This window comes from Sinocyclocheilus anshuiensis, unplaced genomic scaffold (assembly GCF_001515605.1).
Source record: "Sinocyclocheilus anshuiensis isolate Anshui unplaced genomic scaffold, SAMN03320099.WGS_v1.1 scaffold879, whole genome shotgun sequence".
Taxonomy (NCBI): domain Eukaryota; kingdom Metazoa; phylum Chordata; class Actinopteri; order Cypriniformes; family Cyprinidae; genus Sinocyclocheilus; species Sinocyclocheilus anshuiensis.
The window spans coordinates 56620-82160 of NW_015546063.1; the positions used below are offsets into that span (position 1 = coordinate 56620).

The following is a 25541-nucleotide window of genomic DNA, read 5'->3' on the forward strand; positions in this document are numbered from 1 at the left end:
TTGGGCGGCATTATGCTAATATTTCCACATAGTGACGTAGATATGTGGGGGCGTGTTAGAACGAGGTGTTTTAGGTAGGTGTGGCTGACTCTTAACTTTTATAAAGAATATCTCTTTGGATTTGAGACTTTAGTCTTTGCAACTTTACAGATCTTCTTTATGCACCAAGAGCTTGTAACACTCCAAAGAGAAAGGAAAAATTGAAATCGCATCATATGACCCCTTTAACATTAGTTAACCTGAGCTAGCAATAAACAATACTTCTACAGCATTTAATAATCTTAATGTTAATTTCAACAATACATTTTTAAAATCAAAAGTTGTATCTGTTGACATGAGTTAATGCACTGTGTGAACTAACCTGAACAATTGTATTTTTATTAACTATTTTTATTATCTATTAAAAAATAATGCACATTGTTAGTTCAAATTAATGGATTAACTAATATTTACCAATGAGATCTTGTTGTAAAGTGTTACCAAGTATATTGATGGTAGAGTTATGGCATCAAATGGTAATACTTTTATGTATTCCATGGTACTGATTATTATGTAACAATGCACTTAATTTGATGGGTTTTAGTAATTCGGAGTCCTGTCATTTTATTTAGCACTGAGAACCATACCTCTTTAAGTTTAAATCCAGTTTATGTCATTTCAATATTTTTGCCATTAAAATATTACAAAATTGAATATTTTGTTTGTTTCAGGTGGGGGTGATCATGGATTTAAATATTAACTTAATGATTAAAACATTAATATTGCTTGAACTATGCAAAGCACAGTTGTGGATTAATTAGAAGAAACATAGGCTACATTGTATGTAACAATTATTAATTATAAGGTAATCCTGCTGGAATTGCTGTGCTCTTCTAGCATCATTCCCGCCTGTCAGTAGCCTATGGTACAATAAACTATGATTTACCATGTCCAAAAAGTTGTGGCTCTTTCTCGTTGGTGAAATTCTGTCAATGATTGTCACTTTTTTAGTAGTGATGTAATATTTGTGTAAAGCAACATTTATCCCCAACTTTAAAAGCAGTCTATCATTGCATTAGATCAATATTTATTTAGCAGTGCCTTTGAGTCCCTTTAACACGAGCTTCAACACAAAGCTGCTGTGTTGTTTCTGCACAGATGTGCTGTGATCCTGTCACTGCCATTAATGTGCGCTAGTGTGGGTCACGTGACAGTGCGGTGCGGCTGCTGTGTTCTCGTCTTTGAGCAGCTAACATTAACAGGGTCCTGTACAGCCGCAATCAAAACCGACGATTAAACCCCTCAGGCCTGGAGACAGGTAAGGATGGGGTTATCCCATATAGTGTAACTGCCAGGAAAAACGTTTATTTTATTCATTTGTCACTCTTACATTAGTAGTTAGCAGGGAGCTAGCGGTTTATTATGATAGCTGGTTAGTAAAGGTTGCTAAAAAACGCTTCACTTTATTAAAGCATGTTCGTGTTTTTAATGTTAGATGTCATCAGGCACAGTCGCTGGACGTTTTTAACTTATTTCGAGGGAAACGGTAAATAATTACGTTTCAGAAAACCTGATTAATAACGTTACATGCCTTACCAAAACAGCTAGCGTGCTATTGGACATCCAATTCTTTCTTTTTTTTTTTTTTCTATTTTTGACATCAATTCATTGAGCTTCCTCACACAGTAATGCATCCTGTGTTTATCTCATTGTGTTCTTCATTATCGTCTCAGATGTGTTAAAATATTCAGATTCTCAAGTGAGGTCTGTATATATTTATGTGCCTTAAATGTAGGGCTAATAAGTGTCTTTTTTGCAGGTCTAACGTTACCCAACTATAATACCCGAGCTTCTTCTGTGGGTCAGATCGGTCTACCTATCCGTATCAAATGGATAATGGGGACTGGGGGAATAGCAGGGTATGTATGCGCAGAAATATTTAACACAAGTTATTGTTACAAAGTGTTTATTAGCCACAGTTGTGTGCTATGCAGAACTGCTATTGGAGTAGAATTAAAAGTAATTGAAATTCAGATATTTGTATAACTGTAATATGTGTTTTAACTTGAACAAAATAATTAAGAATTTTTGGCTTGATAAAACCTAGATGAACATAAAATTAAGTATGTTTCAAATGGCACCTATAAAAACATGTAAATGTATTTATATAATTCATTATATATATAATTCATGAATTTTAATTTTATGGACCAAGGTTGAAGAACACTTAATATCCCAGAATACCATTAACTACCTTGAATTTTATGAATTGTAATAAAAATGGGTTGCTGTTTTTCTTAACTGATCAGACTTTATTAAAGCCCATTTACACCAAGAGCGATAACTATAAAGATTATGTTGTCTGCCACTTTAAATGCTCCAGTTCTTTAATGTTGGTGGATTCTTATCTGGATTCTCACTGTCAATTATTTTATTGTATATCAGCTAGAAAAAAAAGTTATGAAAGTGATTCCAGTGATATTGTTCCTCTGTGTTGTTAACATTATACATGTGGTGTGGATTTTCCTATTCTCATACAATAAGAACCATTATTAAAACTTCATATATAGCTATTCTTGGTGTGAACAGGCTTACAGTCGCTGATTCAGAAGCGCCAGATTGTCATAGCAAAGTCGGAATCAACCCTTTTTTTTTTTTTTAGAAATAGCCTTTGTGCACAGCCAGCCTTGTACTTGGTTACAGTTTTCTTTTGCTAGATGATGAAAAATCCCAAAAGTAGATTTCCAGTGAAAACTTCTAGCTGTAATTCTTTCAAACTACATCCACCATCATCGGCACAGACCTTTAGCCTGTTCTGACCTGGCTTGTTATATTTTCTAACTGATCAGATTAAAGGTTTTCCCATAACTGACATTCAAATGGGTTAACATTTTCATAGATAGATGGGCTATTGGGCTATGACCGTAAGGTCTGTGTAACCTTCAAATTATAAGCTTTAAGGAGTATTTTGAACTTTAAAGCAAAATGTCAAGCCGACATGCTTAACAAACCTTCCTTTTCTATTCCAGTTCAGCATCCTGTAGGTTGTCAGCAATTTGATTAAGATTCCAACACATACATTTTTCCCAAATTGTTTCAATGAATGGTTTCAGCCCTCCAAAACAGTGATGTTTTGGACAGCGCTTCTCCGGTGACAGATTAGCCTCATTAAAATTCCCAATGAACCTATTGTTTGATTATATGTGATGAACTGCATTACTGATTCTCTGCTTTTGTCCATCGCTTGTAGTTGACTCACCCAGTCACCTTAAATGTTGGAGGTCATCTCTACACGACCTCCATCTCCACTCTTCAACGTTACCCAGACTCCATGCTGGGCGCCATGTTCCGCGGCGACTTCCCCACCACGCGGGATGCTCAGGGAAACTACTTCATCGATCGGGACGGGACGCTTTTCCGCTACATATTAAACTTCCTGCGCACATCCGAGCTCACTCTTCCTGTTGACTTCATGGAGATGGACCTTCTGCGTAAAGAAGCTGACTTCTATCAGATCGAGCCTTTAATCCAATGCCTCAGTGACCCAAAGCCTCTGTACCCGCTGGACACCTTTGAGCAGGTGGTGGAGTTGTCCAGTACCCGCAAGCTGTCTAAGTACTCGAATCCAGTAGCGGTTATTATCACGCAACTAACCATAACCACCAAGGTCCACTCGCTGCTGGAGGGAATATCCAACAACTTCACTAAGTGGAACAAACACATGATGGACACCAGAGACTGTCAGGTGTCCTTCACCTTTGGACCTTGTGACCACCATCAAGAGGTGTCTCTAAGGGTCCACCTCATGGACTACATCACCAAACAGGGATTCACGATCCGGAACACACGGGTGCACCACATGAGCGAGCGTGCCAACGAGAACACAGTGGAGCATCACTGGACTTTCTGCCGGCTAGCATATAAAGTAGAAGATTGACCAATTTATGAATGTGCTACCAAATGTGGTTGCTGCGGTTTCCAATTCGATGTTTTAATCTGTAGAAATTCCATTGTCAGTTGAGACCAAGCAGAAGATAAAGGGAATGAAATTTAAAGGATCACATTCATATCATGCAATGCAGAATATTTTGCAAAAGCATTCAAATAATAGATATGATACAAACGCATTTGCAATATGTATTCAGATAATACTCAAGCATCTTTCAGTATTCTATGAACACCTTGACCACAATCATTTAAAAAAAAAAAAACAGATTCACCAGAAATTATTTCAGGTATTCATTCATTCCTTCAGATCAGAAATCTGTCAAACATTGTGCACTATGTGCAACATCAAGATGTTAGCGTGCATGTATTTCTAACATATTCTTTACCTATTAAATGTCCACATGCTGTAAATCAATTTAACTGATTTGTTCATCAGTCTCATTTAAAAAGGAAAAAAAAGCATCAATAGGAGCCAGTTGTCTTATTTTATTGTACTATATTAGCCCATTTCGAAGGTAAAATATTTTAAATCTTAAAGGCATAGTTCACTCAAAAATGGAAATTCTGACATCATGCCACCATCAAGTTGCTCCAAAAATGTTTGAGTTTCTTTCTTCTGTTGAATACAACAACACAATACATTTTAAAGAAAGTTGGTAACCCAACAGCCATTGATTTCCACTGTGTTGTTTTCATACTATGGAAGTCAGTGGCTACCGTCAACTGTTTGGTTACCAACATTCTTCCGAATATTTTGTGTTTAACAGAAGAAAGAAACTTTGAAACAGCTTGAGGATTTGAGGGTGAGTAAATGATGACAGAATTTTCATTTTTAGGAGAACTATCCTCTATTTAAGTTTTGTATTGTATAAGCATATAGCAATGATGAGTAGTCCCTGTATGTCAGGGATTTGGTAGAGTCCTGCCAGCGGACCTATTAGAACACGCTATCTATGACGTTCACGCCGCCATATTTTCCTGTTCTGTAAGCGTAGCGGTAACATGCGTTAAGACCAGTGTTGTAGGACAGTTGCTCGGATGTTGTATTCTAGCGATTAAAACTCATTTTCGTAAGTGCATATTATTGCGCTGTGCTTTAGGAAGGGTCTTGCCGTTGACTGTGTTTTGAAAGAAAAATGTTTAGAAAAAGTCCGAACCTAAAATATATATTAAGTCTTGTACCTGGAAAAAGACGTTTTGGGACGTACAGATTTTTGCCCTTGTTCTTCTGTATCGGGGGCGTCATGGAGTGGATCATGATTAACGTGAGAATAGGAAAAGAAACGTTTTGTAAGTATGCTAAGTCAAATCTTATGTATACTTATACATACACGCCCCTCTCTTTGAAGCGTTTCTGTGCATCATTCTGCGTCCTCTTTGCGCAGAGCTGTGCTGTTGTACTGCTTGTGCGCATCCAGTGTGAATAATCTTTAAAGCAAAAATATTTATAATGTGTATCATTAATCTTAATTACGTAGGGGTGTTTAATTGACATTATGCTTAGATTATGTTAAGATGAATATATTATACATTAATATATTTATGTAGGCCTAAGTTAATTTTAATTATGTATTGTTTATTGTTATTGACACGTGGTTACATTATTTTCTGGCTTCACAGATGATGTCTACAGAAGAAAACAATCGGAGCGGGAATACCAACACAAGACTGAAGAGGGCTTGATTGTGCTCACAGAGTCTGAAGCCAAATGAGATCATCAGAAAACACTGGAAATAAACGATCACCATGATAAAGAGACTGAAAACAAAACCGTCTTGAGACTTTTGCACACTAACACTTTTGATATCATTCAGAAATGGGGATATTATTATACATCAACTGTTGGGCAGCTGTAACATGGACTGCGTGATTATGAGGACAAATGAGGTGCAGAAGGCTGCTAATGTTTGTTTCTGTAAGGAAAGTGGCAATTGTTGTATTGTCTAAAAGATAAAGATGGTTATTTCTGCAATAAAAATGTTCTGTTTTGTGATTCTAAACAATACACTTTTTTCCTAATTGTGATGGAAACAGGCTTCCATAATTAAAAAATGATGGTCAGTTGTAATTAGGGCTGCACGATTAATCGCATGCGATATTTAACGCGCATCTTATCAGTAAAGCCGGTTCTGTAATCAGCGGTAAATCTCCATCAGATGCGCATTAAATATCGCATGCGATTAATCGTGCAGCCCTAGTTGTAATGCATAGGCTACTTTGTGCATTTATATACGAGTTTATGAAGATTAAGTCCAGCAAATATGTCAAAATTAATTTATTTACCAGCACTGGATGTCAGTAACAGTAAATATCTGTTGCACTGAATATCTTTTTCCCATTTCCCATTCGTCTATAAGTTTATAGACGTTCTGCCTCATGAATTTACTGCAGTCTTTTTTGCAGTTTTTAGTTGCAAAACCATTAGCAAAATATAACAAAATGATTACATTGTAAAAAAGTTATTGTCTGTATATGCATCTTAATGTCTAAATGCTTGATGCCCTCAAAAGTCCAAAATCATTTATTATGCTGTTAAATCTTTGTGAATGTGCTGTCCAACATCCAAACAGTGGTTGCCAGTTGGCCGGTGGCTTAAGGAACATTTTCTTCTTCTCAGCAGATCACTTGTAGTGTCCAATTGGTAGAGCTCTCAGACAGATGAAGCTGTTGGGATGCTGGGCCAACGTTATCGGGTTTCCATCGAGCCGAACCTCCTGCATGTTGTACCTGATGTAGTTCGTGTTATTTCCTTTGCAGAACGTGTCATCTGTCAGTGATGTTATGTTGTTGTTCTGAAAACGATTTTAAAGGATTTTACACATATAGGGACACACTAAAATACTACAGTCTATAAATATATTGAGATTACAATACAGTGAGGACCATACATGCAGATGAACTATGCACAGGCTTTCTGGCAGTGGCGGGACGGCCTCCAGCCCATTGTCTCCAAGGTACAGGTATACCAGCCTGGTGAGTTTCTACTGCAAAAGATAGAAGCCACTCATGAGTAACAACAATGTATTATTTCTGATTCTTTTATTCATTTTTACCTTGAAAATGTTTGCTTTTACTCCCTTTGTTTTAAGGACATTGTCGCTGACATTGAGAGACACAAGTTTAGCCGGCAGCATTGGCAGTTTGGCCAGCTTGTTCTCAGCTAGTGTTAGTTCCTCAAGCTGGTTGAGTTTTGAAAAGGCTCCATCTTCTATTTTAGAGATCAGATTGCCAGTCAGGTCAATTCTTATAAGTGTAGCTGTAAAACAACACAATATGGATGTATTTACAGATTTGGACATTCCCACTGGGCTGCAACTGAATAGGTTTTTTATTAACTTTCTGTCATCATTTACTCACTCTCATGTTGTTCCAAACCTGTTCGACTTTATTTCTTCTGGGGAACATAGAAAAAATGACTTTAATCCATGCACTCATAAAAATAAATGTTCCAAAAGGGTTTTTTGCAGCAATGCCTTAGAAGAACCATTCAGTAAACAGTTCTTAAAATAACCATTTTTTCTTACATTGCTCCAATATCAAGAACCTTTTGTGTATTGGAAAGATTCCATGGATGTTAAAGATTCTTCATGGAATCATAGATGCCAGTAAAGAACCTTTATTTTTAAGAGTGTACAATGAAGGTCAATGAGGTCCAAATGTCCAAAGAAAGAAAGTCACAGGGGTTCGGAATGACATGAGGTTGAGTAAATGATGACAGAATCTTCATTTTTGGGTGAACTATCCCTTTAAATGCACAAAACCTTCTAGGTTTGTCTCCCCTTCTATACCTGTGACTCTAAGGGACCTAAGCACACTTTCTCAGTTCTGTTTTAGAGCCATTAAAAGTCGCAAGGAAAATTTCACTCAGTTGCTTTGATTACATTGATCCGGTTCCAATCATTGCACATTGTGTCTTTGGTGGCCACACCTAAAAAGATTTTTCCCTCACCAATATCTGCAAAATCTTTGTTGGTAATTTTAGTGATTTTGTTGAAGCGCGCATTTCTTTTTTGGAACAGATTTATAATATCTGGCATTCTGATTATACAAATATATATATATATATATATATATATTCGTTTTAGCCATCAAAAACATTAACATGCTAAGCAAAATCCTATTTTAATATGAAAATGTATGCAAATTAGCATTATCAGCATTAAATTGCCATACCTTTGGTTTCTTGGCTTCCATGACAATTCTACTCTCTGAGATTAATTCTTCATCCTCTACTATTTTCAATATCCCTTTGTGTTTAGGCACCACTTTACTGGTTCTTGCCGGTTCACAAAATATCCACGGCACGGTCACGAAAAAGAGTAAAATCCTCAGATCCATCATCTCGTGAGGAGAAACGAGGTTGTTGTGGTGTGTGAAGAAGAGAGAGGAGCGACGCAGTGTGTCACAGCCTCAGAGTAAAATGAGACCTTTAAAGAGTTTCTCTGCAGTGGCTGCCTGTGAACCATTAAAAAACAATTCATGAAACGGGCCTTAAACCGCTCTGTGCTGTCTTGGGGTTATTTAACAGATCACTCACCTCTATTCCCACCAAAATAAACTGCTGTGATCAACGTTATGCTTGTGTTTTGTGCATATGCATGTTTTGAAATTGTGCTTTATTGTGTAAAGTGGATAAAAACAAATTTGAAATCGATATATTTTGCCGTCTTATTGTGAATAAGCATTATCTTACAATAAGATGTGTGTTCCTTCCTTTTGTGATTTAATGAGACATTTTCAGGGAACACTGTGATTCGGAAAAACAGAGGGAACGGGGAGAATGAACAGTGCTGGCCATGGAAATAAAGGATGGAATTCAAAAGGAAATTATTATTAGTTCAGGAATGTTGGACTGCATGTTTGAATACGGTGAACTTGCAAACTCCAACTCTATGTGTTGCATCCATCTCTATGTGATGTTCAGGAGCTTTATTGTTAGAAATGCAGCTGGGTTTGTTTGGGAGGTATCAGGGGATGGATTGAGAGAAGAGGGAGAAAAACTTCTGTCCCCCTATTTTTGATTAAACCAAAGTAAAAATTTCTGATTTGGGCAATAGAAATAATATCATCTGTAAACCGGAAATTTGTGAGAAAGTGCTGTGAAATACATTTCAAACATAATTCAGCTGACATGCTGTAACTTCACCTACTATTGCTTCTAAGAAGCGCTAAAGCTCTGATGGCTTAACAGAGATCTGCAGGATTTTGAGCAGCGTTAGAGTACTACTCATTATTACATCTTATTTTATCTGAGGCATTTGATAAACAGAATGAACCAGGTGTTCAAACAAATGCATGCCAAGACTTTTAAAAGGCACTTCCTCGACCTCCCTCTGGGTGCCATTACTTAACCTGATGGGATGAAGGATTAAAGTCAAAGAAAAGAGAAAGAAAGGGCATAGACAGACTAGACAGTGTAACATGCAGATAAAGAAAAAGATGGGCAAAATTATTATTGTAGGCAAAGCATCTTTGTGGCAAAGTCCGGATATTATTCTGCATGGCTTGCCTGCAGCTCTACGAACTGATGCATAATGGAGAGAGTGTGAATAACTCAACAGATGTGAGAGTCAATGAGTGGCTTGTTTCAGGCAGAATATATTAGTTGAGTAACAACAAACAGAGTCCGACAGTGACGATACCTGGAAAACAGGCCTTTTTTAAGTATTCTTTGCTCCTAAGACACTAAATAGCAACAAAACCACCACATTATATTGCATACTGTATAATTTGCTAATCACCTGATTATCATTATGCACCAGTGTTTTAGTATTATTAATACACTATTAATATTTTGAATGATATATTTGCCGTTTTCATTTTAACCTCCTGGGACCCAGGTACAGACTTTTGACCTCTGTAGTGGACATTATATTTTAGTAAATTTCTCTGAGACCCTACATGTCACAGTTATAGTCTAGATGTCCCGTAAGGAGCACATTCAGGGCTTTTCAGAGATACCAAATGTTTGGACGTTTCACCATCACCACTCCCTCTCCTTGGTCTTTAAAAATGGCTGACATTAGTTTAGTGACCAAATTTAACACTCTTATGGAAATATTATAATATTTTGTAATTATAATTTAAATCTTACAAATTTTTAAACTGTCATAAATCAACATCTCAGGACAATGTTTTGGGGTTTCAAATCAAAATATGACTTTCTGGACATCGATTTCATACATGTCCACTGTAGAGGACACCAGGAGACAAAGCATGTTTATTATGCATTTTGGGAGACACAACAAGTGAATAAGGAAAGAAATTATATTTCAATATTCCTATGAAATATTAGATATTATTATGAAAATCTTGCCAAGTATTACTCTTCACCTTGGATGTATATAAGATGCAAGATTTATCTTTCAGTTTCTTCTTTAATGTTTTAAACAACTGCAAAATTTACACCAAGTAAGGGTTTCAAAATCTCTCATAACAGAGACCCTTCCATTACGTTGAACCTTCTTGATCGGTTCGATCGTCTGGTTTTTAGTTTCTCCTTCCTGTGGGCTGATGTATCTGCTGAGGTGGCACTTTTAGGCCGTAGCGGTGAGGACTTGTAGAGAACACAAATGGATCCATCCTCACCGATTCGATAGGACACCTCATAAGGGTCCACCCACAGTGTCAGCTCTGCTGGAAGTGATGAGCTTTTCCTTTAAGCGGGTCCATTTTACAGTTGATCCGTAAACATCTGTAGCCAGAGCCTCTGCAATGAGCTTGAGGAAACCAATGGTGCTGATAGTGCTCTGAGGTAAAAAAATAAAAATTAAAAATGCATACAATAGCTTGCATACTACATTTTAAAGCATACTAAAAAATGTAAAGCCTACTAAATTTTAAAGCATGCTAAAAAATATAAATATATATAAAATATATAATAATAATAATAAAGATGATGTCAGCTTTTCTGGGAGAAAATAATAAATTCAAACGAATCAAAACATTGGGTGTCATTTTATGAGACATAGCTACTCAGTAAAGAAGAGTAGGTCAGCCCAGGCTATCATCTTATCTCACCTAGTAGAGCATTAGTGAGTGTGTGAGTGAAGATCTGCAGCTGATCTCCAGTGAGAGAGTCGCTGCTGCTCAGTAAACCGCTGATGAAAGTAGCAGCGACTGACACCTCTGTTTTCATCATGTTTCCAGCAGACGTTCTTCACGCAAAAGATATGTGCGGAAAAAAAAGACAGTGGCTGAGGAAACAAATAATGGAATTCTACAAGTGAAGGCAGTAATTTATTCTAAAGATGGTGAATAACGTAGCCTACCTGTAATTTGTTTCTCAAGGACACTGATTTCAACTGATTTTAATAACAAGCCGACGGACTGCAACAATTATTAGACCCACTGCAACTAGAATATTAGCTAAATGAACTCTTTGCAGAACAGATGCATAAAGCAGAACTTCTGAAACAATGACGTCATAGAGCAGAAGCAGCGCGTCTCTTTAGCGCCATCGCCTGACAGATCAGCAGTCACGTGCGCCGGTGGTTTTAATGTTTTCATTTTAATAGTAATCATTTTAATGTGTGACACAGATTTAAAACGACAGTTGTGTCTAGACCATAACTGTTTTGAGTTTTTATGCTCTGTGATGATTTTGAGTGAAAATCTGAAGAATCTTAAAATATGTTAAATGGAACTGGTAGCACATTTATTGGTAATTGAACGCATAATCAAGACAAAATATTTATTCAACAAATTCGCAAGGTTTGCAGGTGAGACACTATGTGAATAACATGCACTCAAATTCTGTGGTTTTCAGAGGTATTCTGGGTGTGCAGATTCTGAGTGGGCCTGGTGATAATCATGTATGATTTCAGTGTATTTGATCACTTCATGGATTTGGTAACTTCACCCTTGAGGGTGGAGTTCACTGAATATTGTGCATGTATAGCTAGTTGCCTTTCACAGTAAGATACTTAGTAAGATACTTTATATCTTTGATGGGGAACTACATATTTCATAGTGAATAAACAATATTTATTTATTTATCTTCTCGATTAATCAATAGCTTTGCTAGAATTTGACAGACCTTTAAACTCACTGATTTAAAACCATTTTGCTTTGCTAAGTAGCCGCAGACAATTATGCAACCGTTCTTAAGCAACTCTGATGTTGTCATATTCTGAGTACTAGTGCCCTAAACTAGAAAAAAATCTGAAAGATGAGTAAAGAGTAAAGAGATTATACACTACATAATTCCGTTAATTTTGCATACTGTATGTATTGTAATTCTATTGATAGTTTTCACGTGACGTCGCACCCTGGCGAGCAAAATGAAGCTTTGTTCCATTGACCGCCAGTTATTTAGTAGTAAAGTAGTAAAACGCAGATATTAAAATGCGAAATTCAGTAAACACTTTATTGATGATGTATATTTTGTACAGGCAAGCAGATGAATCCAGAATATAAACACAATATGCAAAGTTTCACATTAAATGGTTTCCCATAGAAAACCATTATAAGGAAAACGCTGAACTATTAAACGGATTGCGTTCATATTCCGGCCTCATCCGCCTGCCTATGTAAACTATGCATCATTAATATGGTGATTACTGAATTTGATCTTTTAATATTACTGTTTTAAATATATTACGGCATTTTACGTCTTTTTACAAGGTTTTGTCGCACTGTTTAATGATTGAAATATTGCCGCGGGTGCTTAATATGGATTGCAAATGGCCAAAACTTGCATTTTGTTCACATATATCTTTGTTTTATTGTTTTGAGAGGTGATCTAAATACTTGTGGCTGGGGAACAAATGGACATTGGCAGGCTTGTGCTGCAGTTCTATGGATGTTTTGCCCTCCAAGTCTTCGAGCCGGTCACGTGACTGAAAGCTATGACTTGCAGGGTGTGGAAAGGGAAAGACCCGCACTCCTTACGTTTGAAAGATACGCTCCTCCCCTTATCCACAAATAGCAAAGCAGAAGCTGTGTCCTCGAGCTTTCTGAGTATGATAACACCAGTGGAATCTCTTCACTCTCTGCGGAAGGGAAAGAAAGAGAGAGAGCAATATTGTTGAAGTGAAACCCAACACATTTCAAATGAGGTAAGGAGGTCTTCTTTTCAGTATATTAAGCTTTGTATGCAGTTCTGTGAGCCTGTTGCTGCTTTCTCAGTGCTGAGTTCCAGATGTTGTAGCTACTAGGCAAACAATTGTTTTATATAGACAAGTTCTTTAGAAAAATGTGTGAAAACAAACCTGTTGCAGGCTGTTTGAAACCCTCTAACCCCACAGACCTTGTTTCAACATGTTATCTGCAGTCTGGATTATTTACAAGCAGGGGCGGCGTTTCCGTATGGCAGAGAATGCCCGTCCATACCCTAGCCCAGTCAGGTGTGCCGTGGGAAATTAGCCAAACTTCATATCTCTATTATATTTCGTTATTATTATTTTAAATCAATGCTATTGGTCTTCCTTGTGTCTGTTTGAGGGTTTTACAAATATTTATCCAATGAAAAGCATTTAAAGAGCTTGTCACTAAAGCTCGTAACGGCATCTCAAACTGTCAGCGAAACTTCATAACTTCATAACCCTCATAACTTCACCCCGCCTCCATTCAGATTGACGCCCCATGCACAGCCTGGAGACCGTTTTAAATATCCTGTGCACATAGCGCTTCATCGTTTCATGATATTTTGGCCAAGTGTATTAAACGACAAGAAAAACTATAGCACCCATATAGCTACAATAAAAGTTATAACCTGTAAGTTGATGAAAGCGTTTAATGCGATGCACTTGCTACCTCAGATACAGCCGTTCTAATGACAGACAAAACACAGACTTCCGTCATTCGCTGGTCAAAAACCAACTCCATCTTGATTTTCATAAAATGTTAAGTGCAAGTGTCTGATAAAGCCACAATACCAACTCTGACGACGTTTAAACATTATCCCTTTCTAACTTTTTCCCTATATTTCTGTGCTTAGTGTTGTGCCGTTTGATTTTTTATTTATCAAAACTGTGACCCCCACCGCCATACTCTATGGTTTTGTGAAACGCCGCCACTGCTTACAACAACAGCAACATAGGCTGTTAACTTCACAACTGGTCACTAACCTTAAAGGAGGAGTTCACTTTCAGAATGAAAATTCTGTCACCATTTACTCACCCCCCACTTGTTCCAAACCTGGATGAGTTTTTCTTCTGTTGAACACAAAAGAAGATATTTTGAAAAATGTTGGGATCTGAACAGTTGATGAGCACCATTGACTTCCATAGTATTTTTGGAAGTCAATGGTGCTAATCAACTGTTCGGATCCCAACATTTTTCAAAATATCTTATTTTGTGTTCAACAGGTTTGGAACAAGTGGGGGGTGAGTAAATGGTGATAGAATTTTCATTCTGAAAGTGAACTCCTCCTTTAAAGCAGACACATCCTGATCCCTGGCAGAGTCTATCGTGAGGTGTGAACTGTCTGATCACAGGTCTCACCTGAAAAGTAGCCAAAACTTTGATCAGAATATAATTAGGGCTTTTGTATTGTAAATTTAAATAGTTTTGGATCTTCAAAATGTGTTCTTAAAACCTGATGAATTGTTATTGTTCTTGTGTGTGTTTTGTTTTTACTTGTTACAGTTCAGACAAGTTAACTTTTGGGGATAGGAATAGGGAAATTAATTAATAATTTAAAAAAAATCCTCTAAACATCTCCTAAAAGTTCTAAAAACGAGAACCACAATCACATGATGTTTTAATGTTACTCATCAGTTTCATGATCACATTTTTGCAATAACTGTATATAGTCAGTTAGTTCATTTAACTGTATTATTTTTAATTCAGGTCTTTTCTTCCCCACTGACCTGCCTCTATCTTTTAAAGATGTTTTTTACACTTCTGAGTGCCTGCCTGCATGCGATTCAAATGTTTCCGTTAATATAACATTTGAAGCCTGTTCTTTCCCATTGAATCATGAAGTTTTAACTACAGAGGTGTTTTTCTGACTCTTCACATGAGGGATGACCGGCAGACTGCTCCTCCTCACTCTCTCTATTCTCTCTGGCGCGCTGAGCTGCTATGGCTTCAGAATTTGTGCCTTTAATGTTAAGAGTTTTGGTGATTCAAAATCAGCCGATGCCAAAATCATGAATTCTGTATCAAGGGTAAGAAGATTAACAGTACAGTGCCTTGTATTTATTTTTGTAATATATAAAAACATCTTGCAAAATTTTGTATTTTTTGCAGATTGTATCTCGCTGTGACATATGCTTGCTCCAGGAGGTCAGAGACCAGAAAAAAAAAGCCATCCCACGACTGCTTGCTGCGGTCAACAGGTAGATGTTATGCAAATATTTAAAAAAAACAAAACAAAGCTGAAATCACTGTAACCAGTCAGATTTAAGAGATAAACAAATGCACAGTGCATAAATGCTTTTATGTTATATTTTGTTTCCAGACTTAATGATAATGATTATGACTATGTAGCAAGTGAACGTCTCGGGAGGACACAAAACTATCAGGAGCAATACGGTTTTGTTTACAGGTATGTGTTCAGAACTTGTGTACATTAGGACAATATATAAAGACTAGGAATGGGATCACACTTATTATTGTCTGATATTAGAGATGTTTTAATTTATCAGTATTAGTCGATATTGAATATTTAATCGCAACCTTTGGGTTACGAGTCAGACTCTCTAACCATTAGGCCACGACTTCCCCTTGCTGTCATTTAACGCTCCCTTGAAGTTCTTTAAATAATTGAATAACATTGTTAAATGTAATCTTTAGCAAATCACAAAGTGAATATCCATTTTTATAGTTTATATTATAATGTTGTGATGCCTAAATTCACTCGTTGCATTCAAATGATTATTTTTAAGATGATTCTTGAGCACCATAATTGGTTTTGGAAATTTCAGATATTTTTTTCCCCTCACACAGGAAAAGCACAGCGAAGCTGAAAAACCAGTATCAGTATCCAGCTACACAGAAAGGGGATGTAGATGCTTTTTCCAGAGAACCATTTGTGGTACATTTTCAAGCCCCTAAAACAGGTAAAAATAAAACAGGGAAAACGTATGTGTTGAATTTTGGTCATGTGATCTCATAATGTCTCTGTTAACAGTGGCCAAGGATTTTATCTTGATCCCGCAGCACACCACTCCTTCAAATGCCACCAAAGAGATTGATGAACTCTATGATGTCTTTATGGACATTAGAGCACGGTGGAAAATTGAGGTATGTTGGCAGATTTCTAATATTATAGAGAGTATATCATTGAGATTAAATGGCAAACTTAGCTTTTTTGTCATCTTTGCAGAATGTGATGTTCCTTGGAGACTTCAATGCAGCTTGTGGTTATGTGGCTAAAAAGAACCGTAAGAACATCAGGCTCTTCTCTGACCCGTCTTTCATCTGGCTGATTCAGGATAACGTGGACACTACAGTGAAACAGTCGACTGTCTGTGCATATGACCGGTATAGTAAAATACTCAAATCAGCGTAATACAATAATGATGTTAATGATTTGCATATATACACTGCATAAGGCCCTTTTATTCTTTGCTCAATATTTATCCATCATTTTTTTTATGGCTAATCCTCAGAATTGTTGTGCACGGAGAGCCATTTCTCAGAACAGTTGATCCGTCTTCAGCACGGCCGTTCAATTTTCCCAAGGAATTCCACCTTACAGAGGCCGAGGTAAGCCAAAATCAGCATTTACTGTTTTTATTTTGCACATGGTCATGTCATTGAACTTCAGATTGTCTGTTATAGGCCCTAGAAGTGAGTGATCACTACCCCATCGAGGTACTCCTCAAAACTCAGAAAGTATTATTCAAAGGAAACAGCAAAGCTTCGTGTTTTCTGCCTACAGTTTGTCCTGAACATCTTACTTCTACTGCAGATTATCATATGAACACGAATGTATCAGAAGTGGATTATTCATCTCAACTAGATGAAGTGAAGACTTTACTTTGCTGTTACACAGCTGTTATGTACTTGAGCTCATACAGATCCACAACCGCATCTTCAGGATGTGCTGGATAGTGGATGCGACTGAACAGTTTTTTTATAGCTTCTAGAAATGATCATTGAAAATTTATTTTTGATAAATATTCACTGTATGATTTTGCTGTTTAATTAATCTAAGTTAATCATGTTTCCATTGATATCTTTGGAGAAAATATATTTTATCTTTGTAAAATATATACAAGGCACAAAGAAAAAAATCCAGAGAAAACTCTAGTGGCAATAACACAAAAGAATTTATTTGGTTTTCACTACCAAAAATATTTTCATAATTACATTATATTTTAAATTTTATAGTCCAATTATTTACTCTAAGAATGTACATCTGTTCCATTTAATTAGAAAAGTCATGCATGGAGCCATGTGGCAAAACAGCAAAGCATCCTGCAAAATTTTATGGTCCGACAAGACTGAAGTTGAGCTGTGTCCTGAAGGCAAAACAATGACAGGAACAACCAAATGCCCAAGCAATGCCATGAGGAACTTAAACTCAATATGACAACTGTTCTGGAGAAAATGTTTTTGAAATTAACTGAATTTCTTTAAATTGCCCCCAATGTTTCCATTCTTCCCTTAATGATGGTTAAGAACGTTATGTAACAATTAATTTTTTTAAACTTCAATGCTCCCAAACATTTGAGTGGCAGTGTACCAACAAGTTCAAAATGCAAATTATGAAACTAAAGACCAAGACTGTAAATCAAAGAATGGACTTTATTTGTGGTCATTAGAGCCTTGGTTCACACAGATGAATATGTGTGAGTGCTTAGTTGGCGTGCAGGGCCTTCCAGTGGCTCAGGGGTCCACAGCTGGGGATGTACTTCACCCCACAGCCATCAGGGACCACACGCTTCTCTGCCAGCATGTTATCAAAGTCGCAGGCATTGAACTTTGTGAATCCATACTTCTTGGAGATGTGGATCTAAGATGAAGAATATAATGCAGACTGTCAGCATACCACTTTCACACAATTATTAAGACAGTTTTCAACTTCGTTTTACATACCTTCTGACGGCCAGGGAACTTGAACTTGGCTCTCCTCAGAGCCTCGATCACATGTTCCTTGTTCTGGGCCTTTGTGCGCACGGACATGATCACCTGGCCAATGTGCACACGAGCCACTGTGCCCAGAGGCTTACCAAACGCACCACGCATACCAGTCTGGAGCCTGGAGAGGAGATGAACAAAGATTAACTCAATAGTCAAACAGAAATTCTATTTGAAAAAATAAGCAATTTTATGTCTCCATGGTCCCTTAAAGGGCCCAGCACTGCACAGCTAGGCTCATACACAAACCAAAGACTTACTGTCTGCAGCCTTTGCACACCACACAAGTACAAACAACCCGTCTAGTCGGCTTAATAAGCTGCAGGTAAGAGTCTCAGACCACACACATGCTCACCTATCAGCTCCGGCACAGGATAACATTTTGTTGATACGGATAACATGGAAGGGGTGCAGGCGCACGCGGATGTGGAAACCATCTTTACCGCAGGTCTTCACCATGTACTTGTTGGCGCAAATACGGGCAGCCTCAAGAGCTAGAAAATTAACAGATTAGAGGGGGAAAAATGAAGACGGTATGGATCAGAAATTGTTTGATGTAAAATATTGAAGTATAAGATATGAACAACAGTATTGTATTTAGACACCTCACCTTCACTGGACAGCTGCTCATATTCATCAGATACCATGTGAGCGCACATGGGGAACTCATCCACCTTAGCCTTCTTCCTGCCCAAGTCGAAGATCCTGATCTTGGGATCTGAGTTTGGGAGAGGGATGCATTCAATTAGAACAAATCTTGAATTTGATTAATTAATAGACGACTTTTACTAAATTTAAACCATTATTGTCCATGCATTCAGGGTACCCACATATTTTGATCAGTGAATTTTTTAGTTTGTGATAACACTACAAGGATTTTAGAAATATATCAAATTCACAATTGAACTTCAAAACCAATTTATGAATAATTTTAAATGATCACCATCTCTTATATGAGTTTAACTTCACATAAAAAAGTTGATTAAACATGCTCTAAAATCAAGAAAGTACAATATCAATGACTTAATGCGTTTTTAAAGCCCAGTAAAAGGCATTTTAAAATTATGATATTTCCAGATTGGCCACGACATGGTATTTTTTTGGTCTACACTTTCATAATAAAGATGGACATGTGTAGTCTTCCATAACTTACCAGGAACACCTCGACAGAAACGGGACTTCGGGTAAGGCTTGTTCTTGCAGTATCTGTAGCTGCAAGAGACGACTGACAATTAGCAAGACTTAAAACCACCGACACACATAACTATTTAACACAAGTTCAAAAACGTGATTTACACAAAGCTGAACACACTAAATATAGCATGTTATATTTAGAGATTTAAACAGCCCAACAACAACTACTGCTGCTGCAAACGGCTAAATAACAACCTACTTCCACCGTCTAACTGGGCGTTAATTTGTGAGCTTCAAAACTGGGTTTCAAATGATCAAGAATTGTATAATGCAGTTTATTAGAAGCCAAATTTGTCTTCAACAGACACTGGTGTTAACAGCAGCGAGCGTTAGTGTACGGTCACTGCTGAATTGGGCCTGTGTGCCGCACGTGGTTAGCGGGCCCTGCCATTTTCACTACGGCCGGTTTTTAAAACAAATTCACAACTTACCAACGGGCTGGACGGCGACCCATGGTTGCGATCTGTAATGTACACAATTACAACAGTTTTAAAAAAGAAAATGTGTATTTATAAGCGAGTAAATAAAGTGTTTATTTCGACAACTCTGAAGAGAGCGAAGCAGCCCGCTCTGACCACACACTCAGCTAATGGAGGAAAGGAAGAACACTGAGTTTCCGCTGCGTCATAATGCACCGAGTGAAACTTCTTCCGGTTCTTCTTCTTGGTTTTAAACGGCGGCTGGCACCAACGCAAATAGGTGCATTACCGCCACCTTCTGCTCCGGAGTGTGAAACAGTTTTAAATTCTATTTACCAACCCTGTATCTCTTATAAAATCAAAGAATACATTACTAGTTATTTCACTTGCCCATTTTATTAAAACCTTAAAATTAAGATCCTGAATTCCATTTTTCCTTATTATCACAATTTACATTGAACGATGTTTATACCATTGTTTGAAGCAACTACATGCCATATTTTTATATGAAAATAATCAAGCTGAAAACACTCAAACTGAAAAACTTGCATTGCCAACTATACATCGGATTGGTTTATTTTTTTAAATAAAAAAATAATACACTAACATAATAATACACTAAGTAAAAATATACACTACCACTAAAATCAAAACATTAAAATAACCTGTAGAAAGAAAAAACTCAGAATAACATAACGATTAATTGCCGCTTTGAGCGACTACGTTATTGTGCCTCGCGATGATAAATTGGATTAATTGTGCAGCCCTACCAGGAGCGTCGCTTTACTATTTTTAGTGGTGCTGAACAAGTTTAGCTTATACGTATGGAGGACGAAACCTGCAAAAACAATAAATAAATAAATACGCCCCCAGCTATGACATGCCCCCGACCATGCGTATAATTGACACCCTCTCATTAGCATGTTGTGCAGAGGAAAAATAAATGCAGAACTACATTCAGAAATAAATGAGTGATCAAAGGAAAATAAATAGGATGAGTTTAGCATTTCCTTAAACATTTTCCATTTGCCCACCAATTTATATTATTTATTTGCCTACTTTCATCACATATATAATTATTTATTTATGTATTTAAACAAGAATACGTGTATTTATGCACACATTTATTTATTTGTGTATTTATTTATTTATTGTTTTTGCAGGTTTCGTCCTCCATATATACCAACCTCACCTGAGAAATGTTTCTCCTCAGAAGCAAATGAAAACAAACCTAGATATGCATATTGTTTGTCAGCGAGAAAGAAGCTCTTTATTCAGACATGCGTGTGCAGCTTGTGAATGACTCTACAGGAAAATGCATTAACCGAAAGAGTATCAAAACACGAAAACAATTCAAGTACCAATATGACAATGCCATTACCACGTTTTTCGACGCATTCCTTGTAAATACTGTAGTAGGTTGGCAAGCCTTCAGTGGCATGGTACGTACCGTTATTGTACCGTCACAGAATGCTACTTTTTGAAAGAAGAAACTTTTAACTATTGCTGTATCGTGTAGAAACTAAACTCTAAGCTATGCTTCCGTTCTTTTCCTTAATAATAGTAATACACGTTAACGTTAGACTGTTTACGTTACAGTTATGCAGACTAAAAAATAAACTAGTAATCATAGTTTTAGTAAGAATGCAACATGTGAACGCTGTCAAAATGATTTTGTATGATTGTTCTCACTTTAGACAATCCTGGAATCGACACAAATCACGGCAAAGCAGCCTATTTGAAAACACAAGAGGGCGACAAAGATCTTCAAATGGATCAACTGGTTGCTCGTTCCACATTGTCTCGAGGGAGCGCTGTTGCCTTGTCCTTCTCCAGTTCGGATGTGGTCATGAAATCCCTCCTGCACACTCTTAATTTTTAGAGGAGTGACCTCATATCTCTGAACTGTGGATAATGAGGACCAAATGCTCGGGTGGTCATTGGAACCCATGAAATCACAAATGTTGCTCATATTCAGTGTAAAAATGACTTGACATTACAAAAATCCTGTTTTTACCCTAACATTTGATGGAAATGTGGAACATCAGTTCAGATGTAGATCACTAAAGCAGCCATCATGTAAGAACGACCGAGAGATTTTTATTTTTTCAGGCCTTGACAAAGATAATTTATAATCTAAGGAAACGTCCACTCTATCCGAAGCTGAGGCCAAAGCTCTGTAAACAATCTGAAATATTCCTCTTGTGTCGCTCTGTGTTCTTCAACTAACTGGGGCAAGCAGACATTCTTACCTTAGATGGGGCTGTGCCTCCTCATTCATTTGATCTCAGAACTGTTCCAGAGTCAGTCTTGATCGGTCAACTCCCACAGCAACAAAGCCTGGAGATACGCAAAGAATTTAGGTCTAAGGCTTTGGCATGTAATAATATTTAAGAATTAAAAAAAAAAAGATTTTAACAATTTTGAGCCATTTTCCATAGATTTCCTTTGGACACACACACACACACACACACACATATGTGACCCTGGACCACAAAATGCTTTAACTGAATAAATCAATGTCGCAAACACTTTTGATTAATTTTCATTGATTTTCTCATGTGAGTTTACTTGACTGATGAATCAGACAACCGTTGCAGTTCTTACGTCAAAACACGTAACAGTTTCAAAATTCAAATTTGAGGTTTGACTCTGAAATTTATGTTGTAGAATAAAACATGAAAGTCTTTTCAAGAGAGTTTACCACATATTGTTTTGCTCATAAATCATAAACCGCTATTCTAAAAACCCATCTGAAATTCTCAAGGTAATCCATGGTGCTTAAAGGGGTCCTATTATGCTCTTTTACAAAGTCTTGATTTTGTTTTGGGGGTGTAATAGAACATGCCCTCATGCTTGGTGGTTCGAAAAACGCATTATTTTTCACATAATTTACATTATTAAAATACCTTTCTCCCCATCCTGGCACAAATGGCTCGATTAGTTCCGGCTTTGATGAAGGTCCGCCTTCCGAAAAACAAAATGTGTTGTGATTGGTTAGCTGTCCCAGTGCGTTGTGATTGGCGAACAGCTTAGACGGTGTTTCAGTACTGCCACGCCCCTTACTCAGTCTTTCAACAAAAACTTTTGGCGAATCTGGCACTACTCACTCGTGTTGTGGGTTATAATGCTCAGGAACAGAGTTAAAAAATAAATTGCAACCACTGTTTCCTGACATCATCCGCTTTCGGAAGCCCAAACAAAGACGTTTGGGCACGGAGGTGAAAAAAACAGCATTTCAGGCGGTCGCACACCGGACAAGAAGCGCAACGTCGCGTCGCGCCACACATTTAAAATTCAAATACATTATTTTCTATGAGTGTAGGCACACCGTTCGGCATCTGTTCGCGGCGCCCAGCTACGTTGTGTTATACTTGGAAGAATTGTTCTAGACATGCCGAAAATTTGAAGCTACTGCACAGCAGCTCTTCTTCTTCATTTTCTCTGATGCACTATCTCTGCAGCAGCACTTCTTCTTTGTTGTCTCGTCTGATGCACTCACTCAACCAAGCGTTCTAACCACAAGCTCGCCCCTCCCCACCCCCCAACCATTCGAATTTCTGTAGGCGGGAATTATTTGTAATGATATTCCAATGAGCCGCTTTGTGATATCACAAAGCCCGGAAAACAAACGCTGTAGTCCAAACAAGCCGTTCGTTGTAGTTCTTGAAAAGGGATTTTTTTTAAACGAAATATCTCCCTTTGGAGTGGACTTTGTGATTTGTAACTTTCTAGATCTTTTTTATGCCCAAACATACACACACACTGACTAAAATTTAAAAAAGTGAAAAAAAGCATAATAGGACCCCTTTAAAAACGGAGGTCATGACTAAACAGCTCTTTTATGGGATCATGATGCAAATATGCAACAAAACCACCACAGTATTTCTTTATTATCTATTGTTATGATTTTATTCATTGTTTAAACCAAATTTGGTTTACAGTTACACAAAACATGACAAAAACTGCATGAACTTCTGTTCATGCATCTAGTTGAAGCGTTTTAGTTGCCCTTGTGTTTCTCTTCATTAGTATTTGGTATATATGACACTAAGAGCGGTCAGAATGTGTTATGGTGATGGTTTTTAGTGATAGTGAACTCACACTTTATAAAGGGTCTTCTTTCCGTTCATCGAACCACAAACTAGGTGTGGGGCTTCAGTTACCACAACCAAAGCCTTCACACATCAGTGTAGAAGATTTGCATGGACTCATATAATGCACAGCATCAGCTTTTACTCACAAGTAGAATGAGTTTTCACATGCCATTGTGTCTTGGCCTTGCACAGGTCCTGGGCAGTTTGCATATGCAGGCTGTTATGCAACCGTGCTTGTGCACATGTATGTGTGTGGTTTAAATGCATGTGTGCACTGTCTGGTAGGGTACATGGTGTAATTTCAATGCTCAAAAATGTGAGGAGGAAAAGAAAATGAAGAAGAGTGCGGATCATGATTCACGAAGTTAAAGAGGAATTAAAAACTTGAGGAAAGGGGGAACTAAATGGTATGAAAAAGGGCTGGGTTGGATGTTACTTATTACATCCCTCTTTAAAATAAGAGATTAACCAGCTTGATGTGGTTTACTAGTCTTAGATGGTTTAAACTTGTCTCTCAACCCGACCATGCTGATTTAGCTGATCGGCCAGCTGAAAAGTGCCATCAAAACAAACCAACTGAACTTCTTTTTTTCCCCAGAAGTACTCTTAAAATATCATTGTGTTCATTTGAAGATATAAGTAATCATTTGACGATCTCTTGGATAATTTTCCATTCAGCTGTGTGGAAAAGTCATAATCTAATTCCTGCAGGGATTGTATGACTAATGTGATGATTTCCCCAATGACAGATTCAGGCAAATGGCTAGTTATTTATCTAAATGCAAAAAAATAAAAAAGTAATATTGTTGACGTTGTGCTGGTCGATATAGTCTTGGACTTGGTGGGATCAGGCCATGATTGAACCTGATAACCTGACGACAGAAAAAAAACGTGTGGTGAAAATGCAAAAGGACAACAGAAAACAGTCAGTTTTTCAGTTAAAGTCGGTTCATTGCTGATACAGTGATGTCATTATCCAGCCCAGTTCAGTTCCTTTCACATAGTGTCTGTGCAATCAAGTCAACAATATTGGCAGAAATTGTGTCCCAACTAAGCAAGCCAAAGGCGACAGTGGCAAGGAACCAAAACTCCATCAGTGAGAGAAATGGAGAAAAAAAAAAACTTGGGAGAAACCTGGCTCAGTCGGGGGGCCATTTCTCCTCTAGCCAGAAGATACCGGCATGGTGTGGTTAATTCCATGCTGCAGCGCAAGTCAGACTGGATCTGTCTCTGGGACTAATCTAGTTGACATGGTCTCCACTGACATTCAGGGCTGTAGAGGTCATCTCTAGGTGCTGATCCACCATCTAGACTGGATATGGACTTGATCTGAGTGCTACGGTGACCTTGGAATAATAATGAAACTTTAATTAAACTAATAATGAGACTAATTTAAGCGTAGATGCCATTGTTCTTACGATGAGTACATCGGGTGTTATGGGAAGTGTTCCCGGTTCCAGTTGACCTAATAAGGAGCCAGTGCAGTGTTGACAGAACCGGGCTAATATGGTCATACTTCCTGGTTCTAGAAAGAAATCTAGCTGCTGCATTTTGGACCAGCTGGAGTTTGTTTATTAAATGCACAGAGCAACCACCCAATAAAGCATTACAATAATCTAACCTTGAAATCATGAACGCATGAATGAATGTTTCTGCATTTGACATTGAGAGCATAGGTCGTAATTTAGATGTATTTTTAAGATGAAAAAATGTGGTTTTACAAATGCTAGAAACATGACTTTCAAAGGAAAGAGTGCTATCATATAAGCACACCTATACACTCTTAAAACAAATGTGTTAAAAACAACATGTTATTTTCAATATGTTCTGAGTGTGCTCAGGGACAACACATATTGAGTTAAAAATATAA

General features: G+C 37.5%; 4 protein-coding genes and 2 pseudogenes across 4 annotated transcripts; 3 read left to right on the top strand and 3 right to left on the bottom strand.

Moving 5' to 3' along the window:
* The first annotated feature begins 781 nt into the window (after positions 1-781).
* On the top strand, positions 782-4418 carry LOC107699580 (BTB/POZ domain-containing protein KCTD6-like). Its single transcript, XM_016500883.1, has 4 exons — positions 782-844; positions 1138-1297; positions 1799-1898; positions 3230-4418. Exons 3-4 carry the CDS (start codon positions 1869-1871, stop codon positions 3914-3916), a joined length of 717 nt encoding a protein of 238 aa, XP_016356369.1. The 5' UTR covers positions 782-844; positions 1138-1297; positions 1799-1868; the 3' UTR covers positions 3917-4418.
* Positions 4419-4903: 485 nt separating this feature from the next.
* LOC107699582 (small integral membrane protein 4-like) lies at positions 4904-5973 on the top strand. The gene is made up of 2 exons (XM_016500886.1): positions 4904-5217; positions 5548-5973. The coding sequence occupies exons 1-2, from the start codon at positions 5064-5066 to the stop codon at positions 5637-5639; spliced, it is 246 nt and encodes an 81-aa protein (XP_016356372.1). The 5' UTR covers positions 4904-5063; the 3' UTR covers positions 5640-5973.
* Positions 5974-6103: 130 nt separating this feature from the next.
* On the bottom strand, positions 6104-7964 carry LOC107699558 (mimecan-like). Its single transcript, XM_016500859.1, has 4 exons — positions 7877-7964; positions 6981-7183; positions 6816-6908; positions 6104-6719 (listed from the first exon to the last, which is right to left on the bottom strand). The coding sequence occupies exons 1-4, from the start codon at positions 7962-7964 to the stop codon at positions 6549-6551; spliced, it is 555 nt and encodes a 184-aa protein (XP_016356345.1). The 3' UTR covers positions 6104-6548.
* Positions 7965-10357: 2393 nt separating this feature from the next.
* On the bottom strand, positions 10358-12895 carry LOC107699559 (protein BTG1-like; annotated as a pseudogene).
* Positions 12846-17394, top strand: LOC107699579 (deoxyribonuclease gamma-like; annotated as a pseudogene).
* Positions 17395-17608: 214 nt separating this feature from the next.
* LOC107699581 (60S ribosomal protein L10-like) lies at positions 17609-19805 on the bottom strand. The gene is made up of 7 exons (XM_016500885.1): positions 19731-19805; positions 19587-19618; positions 19115-19173; positions 18572-18679; positions 18317-18455; positions 17920-18082; positions 17609-17836 (listed from the first exon to the last, which is right to left on the bottom strand). The coding sequence occupies exons 2-7, from the start codon at positions 19607-19609 to the stop codon at positions 17681-17683; spliced, it is 648 nt and encodes a 215-aa protein (XP_016356371.1). The 5' UTR covers positions 19610-19618; positions 19731-19805; the 3' UTR covers positions 17609-17680.
* Positions 19806-25541: the final 5736 nt, after the last annotated feature.

Bases quoted from the DNA above. Each gene is read 5' to 3' on its own strand.
- LOC107699558 (XM_016500859.1), bottom strand. From the start codon at position 7,964: ATGCCAGATATTATAAATCTGTTCCAAAAAAGAAATGCGCGCTTCAAC. The intron at 6,909-6,980 runs GTAAAAATGAAT...CTTTTGCAGTAG, and splicing joins TAAAAGCAAACATTTTCAAG to AAACTCACCAGGCTGGTATA. The intron at 6,720-6,815 runs GTATGGTCCTCA...AATCGTTTTCAG, and splicing joins TGTGCATAGTTCATCTGCAT to AACAACAACATAACATCACT.
- LOC107699580 (XM_016500883.1), top strand. From the start codon at position 1,869: ATGGATAATGGGGACTGGGGGAATAGCAGG. The intron at 1,899-3,229 runs GTATGTATGCGC...CATCGCTTGTAG, and splicing joins GGGACTGGGGGAATAGCAGG to TTGACTCACCCAGTCACCTT.
- LOC107699581 (XM_016500885.1), bottom strand. From the start codon at position 19,609: ATGGGTCGCCGTCCAGCCCGTTG. The intron at 19,174-19,586 runs GTAAGTTGTGAA...CGTCTCTTGCAG, and splicing joins GGTCGCCGTCCAGCCCGTTG to CTACAGATACTGCAAGAACA. The intron at 18,456-18,571 runs GTGAGGTGTCTA...TTAATTTTCTAG, and splicing joins TGAGCAGCTGTCCAGTGAAG to CTCTTGAGGCTGCCCGTATT.
- LOC107699582 (XM_016500886.1), top strand. From the start codon at position 5,064: ATGTTTAGAAAAAGTCCGAACCTAAAATATATATTAAGTCTTGTACCT. The intron at 5,218-5,547 runs GTAAGTATGCTA...CTGGCTTCACAG, and splicing joins AATAGGAAAAGAAACGTTTT to ATGATGTCTACAGAAGAAAA.